Source organism: Sylvia atricapilla, chromosome 17 (assembly GCF_009819655.1).
Source record: "Sylvia atricapilla isolate bSylAtr1 chromosome 17, bSylAtr1.pri, whole genome shotgun sequence".
In the NCBI taxonomy this organism is placed as follows: domain Eukaryota; kingdom Metazoa; phylum Chordata; class Aves; order Passeriformes; family Sylviidae; genus Sylvia; species Sylvia atricapilla.
The window spans coordinates 11515961-11534363 of record NC_089156.1 but is presented as its reverse complement, the minus strand read 5'-3'; the positions used below and the strand labels follow the sequence as shown (position 1 = coordinate 11534363).

Here is an 18403-nt window from a genome sequence, read left to right as displayed (position 1 = left end):
ACGGACCCCTCACGGCGGCTTCACCCCCTCACAGAGGGGCTTCACTCCCTCAGGGGGCTTCACCCACAGACCCCTCACGGAGGGGCTTCATCCTCGGGGGCTTCATCCTCGGGGGCTTCACCCCCTCACGGGGGCTTCACCCACGGACCCCTCACGGCAGCTTCACCCCCTCAGGGGGGCTTCATCCTCGGGGGCTTCACCCCCTCACGGAGGGGCTTCACCCACGGACCCCTCACGGCGGCTTCACCCCCTCACGGAGGGGCTTCACTCACGGACCCCTCACGGAGAGGCTTCACCCCCTCACGGAGAGGCTTCCCCCACAGACCCCTCACGGCAGTTTCACCCCCTCACGGAGAGGTTTCCCCCACAGACCCCTCACGCGGGCTTCCCCCCCTCACGGAGGGGCTTCACTCACGGACCCCTCACGGAGAGACTTCACCCCCTCACGGGGGCTTCACCCCATCACGGAGGGGCTTCACCCACGGACCCTTCACGGAGGGTCTTCACCCCCTCACGGAGAGGCTTCCCCCACAGACCCCTCACGGCGGCTTCACCCCCTCACAGAGGGGCTTCCACCCCCTCAGGGGGCTTCCCCCCCTCACGGGGGCTCCCCTCAGGCGCCGCCCCCCTCCCCAGGCCCCTTTGGTTCCGTCCAGCGGCGCCCCCCTCCCGGCGCGCGGCCCCCGTGGTACGCCCCGGCACGCCCCCCCGGCAGGGGGCGCTGAGGGCGGTGCCCGGCGGGCCGGGGCGAGAGCGCGGCGGCACTTCCGGTCCGGGCACGGCGGCGGGGCCGCGATGGCGCTGGACGCGCGGCGCCTGGAGGCGCTGAGCCTGCAAGAGCTCAGCGCGCTGCTGGACGACGAGGAGCGGCTCCAGGACATGGCCCGCGAGATGGAAGAGGTGAGAGGCTGCCTCGTACTCCCCCGGCCGCGGCCTCTCCTCGGGCCGCCCCCCTCAGCCCGCGGGGTGCCCGGTGCCGCTCGGTGTTGGGGGGGTTAATGACTCCGCGCTCCCCGGAGCCGCCGGGCGGTCTCGGCCCTGCCGTGGAGCTGCCGCTGTGTGAGGAGCCCCCGGGGCTGCGGGAAGCGCTGTCGGTCCTTTCCTCGCTTCCCCCTTTCCCTGCCGCCCCCGTCCCTCGTTGTCCCGGCCTTTTGTTCGCCGGGCCGCGGCCGGGGGATCGGTGCCCGCTGGGTGCCATGGGAGGGGTGAGGGCTCGGCCGCCTGAAAACGCTAAATTAAATTAATTCAGCCCTTGAATCGGGAGACGCTGACGGCCCGGAGGTGGGATCGGCTTTTCCATTCGTACAGCGCTTGTTTTGTGCCTTGGCCGCGGTGAAGGATTTTGCCAGGGTGAATTCAAAACAACGTGAAAGAGATTTCTGTGTGCCCCGGTTGGTATGCTGGGCGCAGCGAGGGCTGTCAGGCTTTTCTGCCGCTTGTTTTGCCTATTTGAAGTGTCTTTGTCAGTGCATCAGGCTCGATCTAAGTCGTGCTTTTGGATCTGTGATTCTTAAAACAAAATAGGAGCCTGTTTTCTTCCTCTGGCTGTGGTTGTCTTTAACTGGTTTTTCTGTGTGCCAGTGGGCACTGGGTGTTACAATTCAGATACAAGATTGTTCTGGGTTTATCTGGCCGCAGATGTTCCAGAAAGAATCTCAGTCTTAGTCAGATAAGAGCAAATAAGATAAAACTATGTGTATGAAAACTTTAAAAGAAAAAAAATGTGCTGTACTTTTCTGTGGTGGTTTTTTTTTGTTTTGTTTTCTTAAATAAGAGGACAAAAGCCTGAGGAGAAGTAAAACAGTGGCAATGTGTTCTTGAGAAAGAAGCTTACTTTATTAAGTGAAATCAATTCTAATTGTGTTCCCTCAAACTAAGGCTCTGGCCCTTTTGGTGCCTGTGAGGGAATTGTTGGGGATCACCTCCAGCCAGACTGTGGAAGTGTTACACATGGAGAGGCCCACCAAAGGCTGGGGCTGACTTGATGAGGTGTCCTGGGGAATTTATTTGCTGTGTTATGCAACAATTTGGATTTTGAACTTCGTGCCAATAGATTTCTGAGAGTAGGGCAGCAAGAATAACTTTTCATGTGAGCTTATATTTTGAGAACTTAGAAGAAGCAAGGCGGTGCTGCAGAAAGTAGAACACACAAGAGAGAGAGAGAGCTCTTGGAGGCCCCGTGGTTTGCTGGGGGCAGGAGCACCCTGCTGAATAAAAACTATTTAAGGAAACTCAGCGGGTTATAATGGGCTTAACTCGGTAAAGATGTGAACGGGTGCGGTGCTGCTGGTTCCAGTGTGACCTCTGACAAGGGACACGAGCACAAGGCCTGGCTTGGTGGGCTCTTTATTGTTATTTATTTGTCAGTGCGGACTTAAGTCTTTAGGTCAGAAGTGACAGAAAACCTCCTGACCTCAGTAGAAAAGATCCTCTCTCGCTACCCAACCAGCCCATATTCTCGATTTGACCCTCAGGTTTTCCTCTTTCCTTGGCATCTTAAGGCTTTTAAATTGTAGAGTGAAGTTCTCCGGGCCCGAGGGAATATTTTGTGGTGTTTGGAAAGTGTGGCCGGGTTTGAAGGTGCTCGGGCTGTGTGGAAACACGGCTGTGCTGCTGTCTGCTGTAATCCTCTTTTATTGGATGTGGAGGCTTTTACTGGAGTCACTTCAACTAGAAATGTGTTTACCCATCTTGGAAGGAATTGGTGGTGCTCGAATATTTCTTCCTCGTTCTGGTTTTTTTGCCTTCACTGAATTGTTTATTGCATGTGCTGCTGAGACCTGAGTTTTCACTGGGAAATGTGTGGCAGGAAGAGGGAGAGAGGGAAATCCTGAATGTTAAGGAGGCACCATGGTGACTTCACTGCTGCTTGGCTGTCAGTCCATATGTGTCCAGGTTGTAGGGTTGTTCCAAAGTCCTTAAATTCCTAATTTTACTGTGACATGCCAATTAAACCACTATTCCCGAGTCACTTCTCTGAGGTCACTTGTATTTTCAATGGCAAAGTTGGTTAAAGCTGATTATTCCATAACTGAAAAAAACCCTTTTTTTCTCCTTGTTGTAAGGGAAACCCAGCTCAAACCCCAATGTTTCGCTCACAAAGGAGGAGGATTTGGAAAAACCACTTGGCTTTCTTGCTAACAGCTAAAAATAGGCACTTTCCAGCCTTACAGGGAATGTGTTCCTGTGTGGCATTGGAGCAGGATCCGTGAGGGTGTATCTCTCTGTGTGCCCGAGGGGTTGATGTGCTTGCACAATGTCCTGCACGTGTGTCCCCAGGTGTGTGACACTGTGGCATCAGAGCTGAACTGTCGCTTTTCCTGTCTCTGAGGTTGGGTTTGCAGCCTCTGGGCTTGCAGGGCTTGAACAACGAACATCTTGTCTGCAAGAAGGAGGAAGGAAGCTCCTTGTCTGGTACTCCCAGTCTTTTCAAACTGAGGAGGGTTTGTTGGGGCTTTTTTTTTTTTTTTAAATAATCCTTTCAGGTTGATCTCTGTAGTGCATGTACAGCATTCATCCTTGTGAAACAGGCAATCACAGGATGGTTTGGGTTGGAAGGGACCTGAGAGATCATTTAGTTCCAAACCCCCTGCCACGGCAGGGTCATAGAAGTAATTTGTTTATAAAAGTCAGTCTCGGTGAGATAACTCTAAAAAAGCACAGATGAGAAAATTTGTGACCTGACACTGGTGATGATTTGATGAAATTCCCTGTGAAAGTGAATTTTCTTTTTATCTCCTGGAGCATGGGTTCTGTAACAGTGCATTACTGTGACTGCTGAGGTTCCATGGCCAAAAATTATTTGCTTTTCAATACCTTAATTATGTGAAATCAAGGATTGCCTTCTTCTCATTCCAGCATTTCAGAGTACACTGGCAAGCACAAAAGGAATTTTTTGAGCATAGTCCTTTTCTCAGAAGCTGATTGAAAAGATCACATAAGGCAGAAAGTCCAAGTCAAACTATGTGCATTCATGCCCAGATTTCTTGGATTCCTGCTCCTGTCCTAAAACCACATTGTGCAAGTGGTCATGTTCTTGTTGGCCAAACATGAAATTTAGTTGCAGAGTTAGGAATTAGACTTGGTGACAACTAGAGATTTTTCTCTTCTAGCTGAGCATCAAATGAGTAACCTGTCTGTGTCTGATGAGTGCAAATTGCAGTGCTGAGTGTCTTGCCTCTGCAAGAAATGTCTAGGAACTGCAGCTTACCTTCTAAGCTTTATTTTGTCATTTTTAAGTAATCAGAAGAGCTAAATTTAGCCAATCTAATTACTTTGCAGTATGTTTTAATATTTATTACAGAACAGATGTTGTTAGGGGGCTGTATTATTATTCACGAGTCCTTGATGAAAAGCACTCCTAAATCTTCTGTAAAAGAAGTCTCTTCTCCTACTCTGCACCTGTCAGCTCCTGTTTCAGGGGTTAATTTGACACTCCAAACGTGCATCTCTATCCTTCCACAGTGTGACTGCCTATTTTATTCTTCATTTACAAGCATGTGTAAGCCAAAGAGAACGTGGGAATGATAAAGGCTGGAGAAACCTAAAGCTAACATGGATGTATCCTCTGTATAAAGCAATTAAAACGGTGCCACACCAAAGCTGCTTTTTATTTATAGCTCCTTAAGAGACTTTTTCTCGAAGGTACCAAGAGATTCCTCGCCCTGGTGCTGGCCAGAGCAAGCTTATAATTATAGCAGCTCTTGATGGACTTTGTGGGTAGTCAGGATTGCTCAGTTTCTCAGGAGGCAGCTCCTCTGGGAATGTGCTTTTTGGATCCACCAGAGTGACGCTTCTCAGAGATGTTTTACACAAATAGCTCTTGCTGCAGACCATTATTTTGGAATAAGGGATCAACATTTATAGTATGAATGTTGCTAAGCTAGTACTAGTTCTGGTTTAATTTTATCCAGGTTTTTTTTTTTTTTCTTTCCCTTTTTTAAAAGTGGGATGAAACAAAGCTGCAGTTCATAAAAGTAGTAGACTCTAAATTCCCAAAGCAGTTGCTGCTGCCTGCTCTTGGAAATGCTCATTAAATAAATCCTTGAGTAAAATTATTCAAATTACGTCCATTAAAGAAATCCATTTTTCAAGCAGCTAAATTTCTGAAGTGCTGCAAAACCCGTGACTTTTGTCTTTAATAACCTCTGTGTGTCTGTGGCTTCGTTTTCTTGCAGCACAGTTTGGTGTTGAGTGGTCTGCTCAGGAGTGAGCAATCCTTGTACCATGAAAATCCCCTTCTAAGCAGCTCAGTGTGGTTGCTCCATTCAGAATTCATAGTGAGAGCTTAACAGGTTCAAAAAAAAAGTCATATATTCTCCTTAGTATTGTCCTGTCTCATTATGTCTCGTGATTCTGACTGGTATTTTCATCTGGTTTCAGATTAACATTTCCTGCCTGTTGAAGTGCTCATGACCTCAAGAGTCTGGTTAGGAATTCTGCTGGAGTCCCATGCTCCTGGATTTTATCTCTAAATAACTTTTTTTCCTCACACTTCAGTGGGCAGGTGAACAGGCAGTGCAGGAGCAGTTCCCTGCTCATGCACAATTTTGTCACACAGCAAAATACCTTTTGTTGGATTTATTCCTTCCTCAGCTTTTGTCTTGGGCTTGTGGAAAGCTGTGGATGGATGCTGAAAGCTTGGTGCTGCACTGATAATCTTAATTTATTGACTGCTCATGCTGGACTGTGGCTTTGACCCTTGGATGATTTTGCAGCTGGTGTTTTTTTCTTTTGGTAGTTTTAAATTACTCATTTTTTGAAAGCTTTTCTGCAGCACTCTTTAGGCAAACTTTACAGTGTTTGCTTTCTTATTCCTCGAGTTAACTTTCCAAGTGTAGTGGAACAGTTGCTGTAAAGTTTTTTACACAGACCTTAACATTGGTGACAGATCATTCTGGTTTCTAAATTGTGACTGTATTTCAGTTGCTTTGCTCTGGGATTATATCTGTTCTGTTTGTTGTGAAATAGAATTCACAGACCTCAAAATTCTTCCGGTGACATGAAATGTTTCAATGTCCTGGAACAAGTGGATGGGTCTTCACCAGCTCCTCCTTAAATTTCGTTAAACATCATTCCTAAATTTGGTTTGTATTTCAGGAACTGGTTCTTTTTGTGGTTTTGGGTGAGATTCAAGTTTGTCATCTCTCCAAGTGTGTGGATTGTTAAAAGAAATTTGACACAGACCAATGCTGGAAGTGAAGACTTCAGGAGGGACGTTTTTAATTCATCATTAAGTGTCAATTACCATTTTTGATCAACTTCGATTAGAAAAAAATATGCTCATCTCAGAAGTGCACTAATGTGGAAGAAGTTTAGTCATAAAGTCCTGTGTAATTTCAAGCACTGTGACTTAATGTACAATTACAAATACCTTAACTTTTTCAGTTTAAAACAAGTATTTTTAAGACTTTTGGCAAAGTTTAGTCTAGTCTGTAATTATTAGATATCAGATGCAAAGGACAGGATGTCACTCTGCTTTAGATGTAGGCAGGTCATATTAGTCACTTTTTTCTTATTTTTACAAGTGAGATACATCATGTCATAGTGATATTTACTCATCTTCACACATTTAAAATGATTTTAAAATGAAGTTATTCAGCAGATCGTTACAAAAGGGTAGGAATTTGTTTTTCTTCCTCCTGCCTGGTTGTGTTGAGAAATATTCTGACACTTGAGGCAGGGACAACATTACAAAAATCTCACCTGACTTTAGGAAGCCTTTTCTTGCTCTGTTTATCTGGAGTTCTCCCTTCTCCTCTTTTATAAATGATTTTAGTAAAAACTTCCTTTTCCTGGTATTTGTGCTCTCAGAAGTTTTACAGGTTTGTGTGTCCACTGGCTTTTTTTTTCCTGCCCTGAGTAAATGTACATCTTCTTCATCCTAAAAGAGAGATCAAAGTTGCCTCATTAAACTGGTCTCTCCTGACTGACTGTTGCACCTGCTTTGAAATGAGAGTATCAGCCTCCCAAGCAGTAAAAATACTGAGTTTGCTGTGAGGAGGTAGTGAGCTCATTAAAATGGTGAAAGAGGCATCAGAACCCATCAGTCTTTTTGCACACAGTTTTCCTTGGCTGGCAGTTCAGGAGGCAGCGAGTAACAAGGCTTTTGGTGATGGCAGGAGGTTGGTAAGGGTTGGATGCCACTAATTAAGCTGTTAAATCCTGTGTATCTTAGTTCTCTTCATAATTGTTTAAAAAAAAAAAAAAGTAAAATAGGGAGACTTCAGCTTTTTGAAAGCAACAGTTCTAACAGGATCGGATTGTATTAGAATAAACAAATGGAAACCAGTTTAATTTAAATGACTTTGCATTAGATTCAAATGTAAGAAGAGTATTTTCTTTTTATTCTTTGAAATGGTCCACGTTGAACACAAGCATAGGGCTGGATGGATGCTTATTTAGGCTTGAGAAGACAAAACAATATTGGAAGTGTAATTTCTGAATTTCACAATTTGGAGTAAGAATTGGGGTTGATGTAGAATTTAGGACTCTGCATTATCCTTGCTTCTTGTTGGATTTTTAGGTGATTTGGCAAGAGCAGGGTGAGAGTGAAGCTTTGGTTTTTGAAGAGCAATATCTAGGGACAAAGGTGTTTAAGTGACACCAAGCTTGGTCTGAATTCAGGAAATTAAGGTAGCATCTAAACATTTCAGAAGGAAGTAATTGCTTTTAAAGACGGTTGCTCTGCTTGGAAAAACACCTGAATTTTGATGCTGTCCTTTCCTGGGGCTTTTAAACAGCTCATTTGGGTTTCCATTTTTCCTGTTTGTGGGGTGTGGCTCTGTGTCCAGGCAGAAGTGTGGCAGGAGCAGGGTCTGTGCTCTGTTTGCAGGGGCTGTAAATGGGAGCAGCTACAGCTGAGAGGGATAACCTGGACTGCAAGGGGCCCATGGATGGAGGAGATCACAAAAATGTACCAAACTCCTGTTGGTTTTGAAGGCAGCTCCATTGAGTTAGTCTGTTGTGCCCTGGGAGGACTGTTCCACTTGTGGATTCAGCCTGAGAATCTGAAATCAAGTCCCTTGGTTGTTTTTTTTTTATTTTTTCCCTTTTGATGTCTGAATATTTTAATGAATCTAATGTGACACCGAGGGCAGACTTCTCCAAACACTCAGCTCTCCTGAAGGCTCTCTGGATAAAATCCTGTGAGTCTGGCTGAATCTTGGGTGTGTGAGAACTGTCACTTTTTCTTTAGGCTATTTAGGAACTGTTAAGCAGAAGGATTCAACTGAAAAAAACCCCAAGATTTTGGCATTAATCCAGGATTGGTGTAACACAGTTGGGGAAGAATATTCTGGAGAAGGAACAGTCACAATGCAATCCTTATTTTTTACTTGTTAACAAGATAAGGGATGGTATTCTTCTGCACTCATTGTATCTCACTGCTGGAATTCAGATTTTTTCAAGAGCTGTTGCTTTATCTGTCAGTGTTCATCATTTCTTCATCAGTTGCAGGTCCAGTGCCATAACACTAATTCTTACACAGAGCTTACTTTTGTTGTTCATTTAAAACTCTTCAAATTCTCATTTTGTCTTGCTTAATAATCTCACTGTCATTTCACACACTTTGTTTTTGTTTTTTTAATTTCTATCCAGGCCCAAAATGTTCAGCACAGCAAGGACATGACTCTTGCCAGCAACCGCAGCCTGGCAGAAGGAAATCTCCTGTACCAGCCAAAGTTGGAGTCCCTGAAATCAAATTTGACTGAGAAATATCAAGAGCTGCAAGTTCTTTTTGAAGCATACCAGATAAAGAAAACAAAACTAGGTAACACTGGCTGTTGACAATTAGGATTTGCTGTTTTCTAAGTGAATGTAAATCGGTTGACTGTTTGTTGTTCGAGTTTTGGTGTCTCGTTTTTAGCTGTGTGAATTAGGGTACAAAGTGAAATGTCATTCTTGGTAGTGCTGAAATAGATCATGCTTCTGATGATTTATTAAGTGACTGTCACATCTAGTAACAGATACTGTGGATTCTTCCTGTTACCTACCTATTCTTGACCTACTCTTCTCTAAATTATCAACTTCATTTAGCTTGCTAAAGAGAACACTTTGAATTTTCAGTGACTATTTATAAATCAAATGGAATATTGCATTTAACTTTCACACTGATTTGTATTTTACATCTGATACTGCACTTGCTGAAGTGCTTTCAATATTATAAATACATAATTGGAATTAAATTTCAGCTCTTAGCACTATGACAATATTCCTGAACTTTGTAACATATTTCTTCTTGTAATCATCCTGTGTAGAACTGCAGAGTCTGCTGGTTGTGCAGATGTGCCTTAGAGGTTGTTGTGTAGTTTGAAGTCACTTGGAGCCAGCTGTCATTTTCTGTCCTTCCTGTGCCTTTGCAGACAGACAATCCAGTAATGCTTCCCTGGAGACCCTGCTGGCACTGCTGCAGACTGAGGGGGCCAAGATTGAGGAAGACACAGAGGTAATGACAGAACACCCCAATTCTGCCACTTCCACCCATTGCCAGAACCTTCCAGATCCCAGGGCTGCAGTGCTGAGTTGAGCATTAAGGAGTAGTTATAATAAGAATATGGTCTTGTCTCTGCTTTGAATTTTAGGGAACAGCTGTTTGATTCCAGGAATTTTATTTCTTTTTTATCCGAGTAATTTTATACTCTTTAACATCTTTGAAGTTCAAGAGAGAAAGTGCTCCTTTTTAGAAAAGATAGGCAAACCCTTCTGGTTCCTTTGCTTTGCCTTTAAACTTGTAGAGCTTAAAAATGTGGAATCTTTTTTTAATGGGGTTTGCCTGGTATATGTATTGCTTCGTAATAAATGTCAATTAGTAGCCTAATAGAAAAACTGGGCCTGTGCTGCTTTTCCTCCAGTGTTTCTGCTGAAATATTCCATTGTGATTTCAATGTGTCTGTGCAGGTGCCAGTGGTCACCAGTTGCTGTCACACAAATGCTTGAAGGGGTGGTCTGACTTCAGAATAATGGGGGTGTTTGGTTTTATTTGCTGATTTACATGCAGGCATTTTCTGTAATTAAGCAGGAGGAAAAAAAAATTGCTTATTAGCCTCGTTGTGATTGTAAAAAGACATTCCCAGGACAAGCTGAATTTGGTGATTTTATGTTTGTTCAGCTCTCAGTTATTAAACATCATTTACCCAAAGCCACAAGTAAGGGTGAGTCTTACACCTGACTTAGCAATAATCTCTGTGCTGAGTCTCACAGGGTTCCCAGTGTTTCTGCTGGCATTCAGGCAGCACTGAGCTGTAATTCAGCTTAGCTGGCAATCTGGGAAGCTGCTGGACTCGGTTTGTTCCCATCTCTGGTGATCAGGGGAATGCTCAGAGCGAGATTCAGATGTGTTTACTGCTGTTATACTTCAGTATAAATTTATGCAAAAGTGATATTTAACTCTCAGTGCTTCTGAGTAATAACCAACTCAAAGTTCTGCTCAGAATCCCTCAGTATGCCAGTCACCTTCCATATGCCAGCTGGAAAATCACAGGCAAAATGCTGCTATTTTTGGGGATGTGAGCCATTTAGATTCTGTTGCAGTAGGCCGTTTCCTAAGAGAACGTTCTGCATTTGACAGAATATGGCAGAAAAGTTCCTTGACGGTGAAATACCGCTGGATTCCTTCATCGACGAGTACCAGAGCAAGCGGAAACTGGCTCACCTGCGCCGGGTGAAGATCGAGAAGCTGCAGGAGATGGTGCTGAAGGGACAGAGACTTGCTCAGGTTCAGGCGGCGGCGCAGCCCCGGGCGCCCGAGCCCGCAGCAGCCCCCGCAGATCCCTACAGAGCGGATCCCAACCCTCCTCCCTCGGTGGTGCCGCGGCGGATCCCGCCCCCGCCGCCTCCCTCGGGCCCCGCAGGACGTTTGCCCGCTCCCTTCACTGCCGCCATGAGCTCAGGACCGGCTGCTCTTCCTTTCCCAGGTGCTCCGTACCCTCCTCTCCCGCCTCGGCCCGGAGCGGCTCAGCCCACGAGTCAGACGGCGCAGCCGGGATACCCGGCTCAGTTTGTACCGCCCTACCCTCCGCCTCTGCCCCAGAGACCTCCTCGCCTTCCTCCACACCCTGGCTTTATCCTCCAGTAGATATTTGGGTGCGCCTGACTTAAGTATTGGTGCTTTTATTTCCTTTTTCTCCCCCCCCCCCCCATCAGAGACTTGCTGTAGGCAATGGGAAGCCTCTGTTCTTTGCACAATGGAGCACAAAGGCCGAGCTGTGGCACACAGAGGTTTTTGCAATTGCTTTGCTAAATGTGATGATGTTTGTTTGCAAAGGTCAGTGATGACAAGGTTTTCCTAGGAGGGTGATCTGGTGTCAATTCTGTAAATCCACCAAATGGAGGAGCCACTCGCAGTGGATTTGCTGATGTTACACACCGAGTCACGCTCCGAATTCCTTAGTGATGGTAGATCAGCATCCTCCCGTGTTTGGTGTATTCCCGTGGCAGCTGGATGTATGTGTGGCAAACAGGGAGCTGGTTGTCCCTCTAAGGAATTCTGTCTGTACAGTGTTGGGATAACAACCCTCTCTGACTGCTGGGCAAGGGCTGTTACAGGGCCCCCCTCGGCATCCTTTTGCATCCAGGGCCAGGTACACGACGTTTTCAGAGCTCACTGAGCTGAAACTCTTGTCAGAACACCTTGTGGGGGATTTCAGACAGGGAAAATGACAAGAGTCTCGTTTCTGCATTTCACTTGTTACCTTAGACAGTGTGTAATCAAAGTAGGCTCTACTCCCACTCCTAAATAGCTTGATACCCTCAAAGTCCTGGTCTCTTGAAATGAAACTAAACTGTTTGTAGAGCCAGTTTAGGGTTTTATAGACACTTTACCAGGCAGTTTTATTTCCTTGCCTGTTAAGACTCTAACGGTTGAGTTTTTTCTCCTTTTCCACACCTTGGATACAGAAATGATTTTTTTACACAGGTGCTTAGCTTTTGATACCATGTGATTCCAGGAATCTAGGCAGGGTATTTTCTTAATCAAATACTGGATTTTCACATGTAATTGCCCACTTGAATTTCCACAATTTCATTTTATCCCTTAACTCTGTCTCTGGCTTGGCAGAACTGTTTTTCACTTTCCCATTTCGTTTAGTTTTGCAGTTTGGGGGATGTGTATCTACCTGGAATTGGCAGTTAATGTTTCTCTGCAAGGAGGTAAAAAAGAAAAAAAGCCTTTTGAAGTCCACGGTGGCTGTTTGCATCTTACAGAATCCGTTCTTGATTGATGCCACTGAATGGGAGAGGCTTTTTAGGGCAGCTCAGATTCCACTCTCAATGTGACTCTTGAAGCCTAAGGTGCAGACACATGCTGGTATTTTAATCCAGCACTGGGGGAGGCAAATTTTAACACTCGTTGTTTGCACAGAATGTGTCTGTGAATTTGTTATCAATCAGTCCAGAATCTGTCAAAGCCCCTGGTTATTTCAGAGCCCTTTGGTATCGTTGTCCTGGAATGCACTACATTGTTTGGAAGTACTGCAAACATCAGTCAGAATAGAATATCTATTTTTTTTTTCTTTATGTAAGACCTGGATTGTCCCTTAATCATTTCCTCTGGAGTGTGGTGGTTAGCAAATACTAATCTGAAATTAAGCTCATAACAGGAAGCTCTCGATTCTGAAAATACGAATATGGTCATTTGGCTTGTTTTGCCTTCTGCAGACAAAAGGCAGAAAATTGGTCAGTGTTACTGGCGTCTGAACCAATTCCCCAGTGTAACTCTGGCAAGTTTTTATAGATGGGGGATTTTGTGAAGCAATGTGCATTGGATTTGTTTGCAAAGTGTGTTTTTTTCTGTAATCTAGTGATGGTACAGGATGTGGTTGTTTTTGATTTTTTTTTTTAATAGTGTGATATCTTGGTATTATTTTCTCACTGAAGCTTTGTATAAGCATGGTTAATTATGACTCGTTTCAAAGTAACTTTGCTGTGCTGTTAGTGCTGGTATTTGGGTGGCAGCTGTTGTATCTGGATGCTAAACATGAGTCTGCTGTAGAAATGGTTTGTGTCCTACAAAGAATTGAATTGGGTAGGGGCTACCAGGGTGAGTCCAGAAATTCATACTTTGAGCCTGCTACACAAAAACTCTAAAACACTCCCAAATCAGTTTTACTAAGATTTCATAAAAACAACCAGGTATATTTGACACTTATCAAGTGCCAACTTTTTTTTTCTGAGGATTGGAAAACCTCAGAAGTGATGGGGGTGGTAGATAAGTGTATTGTGAATTTGCACTGCATTTTGTGTATCAGACTTTATTGGTATTAGGAGTCCAAAAATATTTTTACTACTTGTTAAATCTTCTGTCTTTTGGTAACTTTTGTGATAACAATGACCTTTCAGGGATACTTTATCTAAAAACAACCTCTTGTGCACACTAAATACAGACAAAGCTAATGCAATTTATTTTTTGTCTGAAAGCAAAACAATGCATTATTGCATATGCATGTGGCTGATGTGCCTTAGGATCACTACTTGTGATTGTAATTCTAGGATATTAGCATTTTTATCATTTCAATGGCCATTGCTTAACTCTAATTTAAGGGCTCTTCGAGAGCACTGACTTTTACAAAAAAACTGACCCTCATACTTCAGAAAAAAACAGCTGTATCTGCTATTTGTAAGCTCATAGTTGCCTTCACTGATGGGTAAGTTTGAACGTAGCTGATGTAACTAATGTGATGTTTCAGTTATTGCAAGCTCATAACTGAAGTCCAGCTGCTCATGGAAAACGTTTTGCCATTAATTTTGTGTGTGTGTGTGCACACAAACTGTAAATATTTACTTGACTGCTGGTGATGTTTAAGGGTAAAGGAGAAGAATGACTGTGGAAAGCTGTTCAATCCTTTCAGCAACAAACTTGAGGAAACACTAACCTGGCAAGAGCTGTGTCAGTGCTTTCAACCTGTTGCCCTTCAACAGCTTCTCCTGTTCTGTTATAGCTAATAAATTAATTCTGCTCTGGCTAGGATGTTTAGAATTGTACTAATTTGCACTGTTTATAAGATAGTGAGATTAAAATGCCATAGGCAAGCTGAGACTTGAGAGGGGGGGTGGCTCACGATGCTTGCCAAAAAAAAAAAAAATATATATATATATATACAAAAAGGATTTTTGATGTCTGCTACAAATAGCATATACTTCCCCAAAGCAATTGGAGTGGAGAAAAATCCTTTAAATACAACGTGTAACACGGCTTTTGAGTGTTGGTAGCATTGGAAATGCTTCTCTTTGGGCAGCATTATTTGTGCCAGTCTTTTGTACACAGTTCTGTGAGTTGGGACCTGGGCTGGGGCTCCTGGGTGGGTCTCTCTGCACTCGGGGCTGCCTCCCAGAGAAGGAGCAGTGGGTTTTTCCAGCACAGCTGATCCACACGGGTCACCTCTGTACCACGGAGGGGACAGGGGGACAGGAGCTGCCGTGGGATGATGCCAGCAGGCACCTGGGCACTGGCTGGTCGAGGTGACCGTCCCCATCACTGCCCCAACCTCCACAGCCTCAGTCTCCACCTCTCTCGGGACTTCTCTGCCCTCTCAAACTGGAATCATAACGTAGATACGGAGCTCAAACCGACAATTCTTTTTCCCTCACGTGGAGCTGCGTGGCAGACGTGGAGTTCAGAGGGGGCAGAGTCATCCTGTGCCTGAACAGTTCCTCTGTGTCCTCCTGGACTGTCTTAATAAGGGGCAATTTTATATGCCGAGCAAGTTGTGAAACATACAGTGGATTTGTTTGCATAATAAGTCTTTCTGTTATCTACTGTGTTCTGATTTTAAATAAAATTGCATATCTCTTGGTGTCCTGGCCCCTTGTGGCTTCCTTCAGTTTGTGGTGCAGTTATATTAATGATTTTCAACCCTAATGGTGCTTTTTTTTTTTCTGTAGCAATATAAACATAAGTTGCAGGTGGCTGGAGAACATAAAATTGCAAAATGCTTTAATTATTCACAGTAAATCTGTTGGCTGTGTTTTTAGTGACTGGATGTAATGAGTCCATTTTGTATGGAGCTGCTACAGGATGGGTTTGCTCCTGGAGATCTGACAAGTTGTAATCGGGGCAGCGAGGTAGGTGGGCTGTCTGTCAGGTAAAACCCCTTTGCTTTTCTTGTAATTTCCTACAATTAGCTAGTGGGAATGTTCAGAATCACCTTGGAAAAGCTGAAGGGAGAAACCTTTTTTTTTTTTTTTTAATAAGAGAGGAAAACCTTAGATTTCAGCCAAGTTAGACGAAATGAGTCAACCAGAGTTATTTAGGAACATGAGTCAGAGGGCAGAAAAGACCTGATGTAATTTGCTGTGATCTCTGTCGCTTTCATAGCGATGTGAAATAGAAATCCTAGTGCAGAATAACTGATTAGGGAAGAAAATCCCTTTTTTTTAATTGTTTCTTGATCCTTTCCGTTTGTGGTGGCTGCAGAGATTGGATCACCGTGTGCAGAAAAGGGAAAGTGCAGATGAGGGAAACCTGCGGCGCTGACTCAGTGCAGGTGGGCGAGGGCAGGGGAAGGTGTTATGTAAAAGCTGCAGCTCTTCAGCTCGGCTCTTCTAAGAATTCGCTCCGTGTTTTGTAGCTTGAAGAGCTGTGGAACTCCAGCTGTGCCTGTTCCAGACCCGGGGTTGGTGCCCCAGGGGGATGTCCTGGCTGGGATTGTTCCCATTGCAAAGGTGTCACCGGGCAGGGTCACACCCTGCCAGGGAGGGGACTCAGGTGGCACTGGGTGTTGGAAACAAAAAAGCAAAATGCCACAAGAAAAGGTGTCACGTCGGGGACACGCTGCGGTCTCCTTGTGGCTTTGGTTTGTCCCTTCCCTGAAGGTGGCTTTTGGAGGTTGTGCAGGTCCTTCCCTCGCTCTGTAATTTGAGTCCCCTCGGGTTGTACATTAATCATCCCTCATGCCAGGCTTTAACAGGATTGCCTCTTCACCTCTCTGAGATTGAGACCAGAAACTGGGTTTGTTCCTGGAGGGTTTGTGAGAGATTTTTGGGTGGTGAGTGAAGTTTTAGAGGTGCCCTGCTGAGGTGGCCCTGGGCAGCCTTGCTGGGCTCTCAGCCTCACTCTCTGTTTTAAGCCCTACCTGCAGGACAAAGCCCAGGCTGCTGAGGCTGGGAGATGTGCCAGTGCATACCCTGGATCCTGCTGAAAGCTAAAAGCCACTTTTTAAATACCGCTTATTATTACCAAACCACTCAAAGGTGCTTTTTCTGCATCCCTGTAGGTGATGAGTAGGAATTATTTTTTCCTTCAAAGCTAAAAATATTTCCTTCTCACCACATCATCCCACACCTTGCTGGGTGCACTTAGAACTGCACATTATTTTAGCAACCACTGCTGGGGATGGGCTCATTTCTGGGGGGTTTTGTTAGTCCTGAAGGGAGCCAGTCACAGAGGAGGTGAGGTGACAAAAGTGGCTCCATTTCTCAGCCCTGGAATGAGACCACCTGGCTGAGGAGAAAGTGCTGGTTGTGGAGAAATAAGGAAATGCTTTTTGGCTTTTTGGGGTGTGCTGTCTCACAGGGTATGAGAGGAATCTAGACCAGCTTGGTGGTTTTGTTTTTATTTAAACTTGCATGCTTAGAAGCATTTATTAAATGATTTGATTAGCTGGTGCTTCTGGGTTACCCCAGTCATTTTTCTGAGTGGGTCATTCAGGAAATACCATCCCTAAACAATGTGCTGCCCAAACTCATGTAATTCATGCCTGGTTGGGCACAGCAGAAAAATACTTTTTCTTGCAAAGGAGTGGCTGCTTTTCGTGGCTTCAGGGGCTTGCAAAAACACACTTGTGCAGAAGTTTTGTGGTTTGGTTTCTTCACCTGACTTCCTAGAGCCTGCACCAGCCTGTTTTTTATTGGTGTGCCTCATTTCAATGCACTTTTTTCCCCCAGTGCTCTGACACTTGTGTTTTTTGCCAGCTTTGCTCTGTTACTGCTGTTGCTGAGCTGCAGCTGCTTCGTGTGCTGGTGTTCAAACTAATCTGTGGTCACTGGAGGTCTGGCTGCTGAGGGTGGGCAGTGGCAACAGCTTGGAGAAAAAAATGAATTCTACTTTACTCACCTCACTGGAAGGGAGCAGAAGGTGGAATATTTCACAGCTTGGTTATTTTCCACTGCTTCTCTTACAGGTACTGAGTAAAATTTGTTCTCGGGAGTGCATCGAGTGAAACATCTTCCTCTCACCACAGCAAATAATGGTATTTGAGAGTCATTAGCAAATTGGATCCTGAACAACAGGATGTCTTGATGGAGTCTCAAAATAAACCTCTGCAGACACACAGTTCGTCGTTCTGATATTTTTGTCAGCTACAAATAGCAAACATTTTCCAAAAAAGTATAAGACTGAAGAAAAAAAGATTAGACTGGACAGTAAGAATAATTTTGGTACAAAAATTGACTTAGATTACATTTTAAGTAAGTTATATAGCTTGTTTTTATTTATGCTGCTACTTTTTGAGACTTTTGATTATGCTGGCCTGGGTGGTTTTAAGTAAATCACAGTGTGACAGCAGTGGGGGTAAACAAGTTACATTTATCCATGGCATCAGTCTCAAAGCCACATTTTATTTTTGAATTCTTTAAATATAACGAATCCTTTAAGCAGGACTGTGGCTGGACTGAGAGTAGTGAGAGTTTAAAAGTTTGCATTCTTGATTAATCAGTATTTCCGTGATGAAATGCGATGGTGAGAGTGGTTGGATGACGTCAGTCTCCCAGCAAATAAATCTTTATCACGGCCTATAAATAGCCCTTGAGCTACTGCAGAAAGCACTTCCTTGAGAGAAAAGGGCTCTGAAAGAAACGAAACTCAGCAGGGAGCTGGCCCCTGTCACTGCTGTGTCATTGTCACTTGATGTGACAGCAGCCAGCTGAGGGACAGGGCGGTGTAACCCTGGCCCAGGGCACAGGGAGAGGCTGAGCAGGGAATAAACCTCCAGGACGTGCAGGATCAGAGCAGCTCACCTCACCCAGCAGCACCAGGGTAACACCAGAGCCCTGCTGTGGAACCAGCACTGGCACAGAACCCTGGAGAGTCAGCTCTGGGATGTGTAACCTCAGCTTCGCTGACCGACTGCTACGTAACTCAAATAAATCATGGAACACCTTATAAATGTGTTTACCTGAGATACAGCCACTTGTAATTCTTGTTCGCTGCTTTACAGCCTCTTGGCTGAGGTGGGAAGCCCTGGGGTTTACTGTGGCTTTTATCAAGTTTGATTGTAATTGGGTCTGAGGGTAACAAGGGATGGCATGTAAATGTTGACTGAACAGGACAAGGACCCTCACAAGTCACCACCTAAACTCAGTGCAGCTGTGGTCACCTTGTCGTGCTGAGCTCTAAATGCTTCAGTCTTATCACCCATGTGATTTTTCATATCATATATATATATATATATGTAATAGGCAGCTGTATATC

General features: G+C 44.7%; 1 protein-coding gene across 1 annotated transcript; it reads left to right on the top strand.

Annotated features, from left to right (window-relative positions):
- Positions 1-779: 779 nt before the first annotated feature.
- VPS37B (VPS37B subunit of ESCRT-I) lies at positions 780-14789 on the top strand. The gene is made up of 4 exons (XM_066331712.1): positions 780-900; positions 8599-8770; positions 9363-9445; positions 10568-14789. Exons 1-4 carry the CDS (start codon positions 796-798, stop codon positions 11072-11074), a joined length of 867 nt encoding a protein of 288 aa, XP_066187809.1. The 5' UTR covers positions 780-795; the 3' UTR covers positions 11075-14789.
- Positions 14790-18403: the final 3614 nt, after the last annotated feature.

Excerpts from the sequence above, each read along its gene's own strand:
- VPS37B (XM_066331712.1), top strand. The coding sequence starts at position 796 with ATGGCGCTGGACGCGCGGCGCCTGGAGGCGCTGAGCCTGCAAGAGCTC. Across the intron at positions 901-8,598 it reads TGGCCCGCGAGATGGAAGAG|GCCCAAAATGTTCAGCACAG; the intron begins GTGAGAGGCTGC and ends ATTTCTATCCAG. Across the intron at positions 9,446-10,567 it reads AGATTGAGGAAGACACAGAG|AATATGGCAGAAAAGTTCCT; the intron begins GTAATGACAGAA and ends TGCATTTGACAG.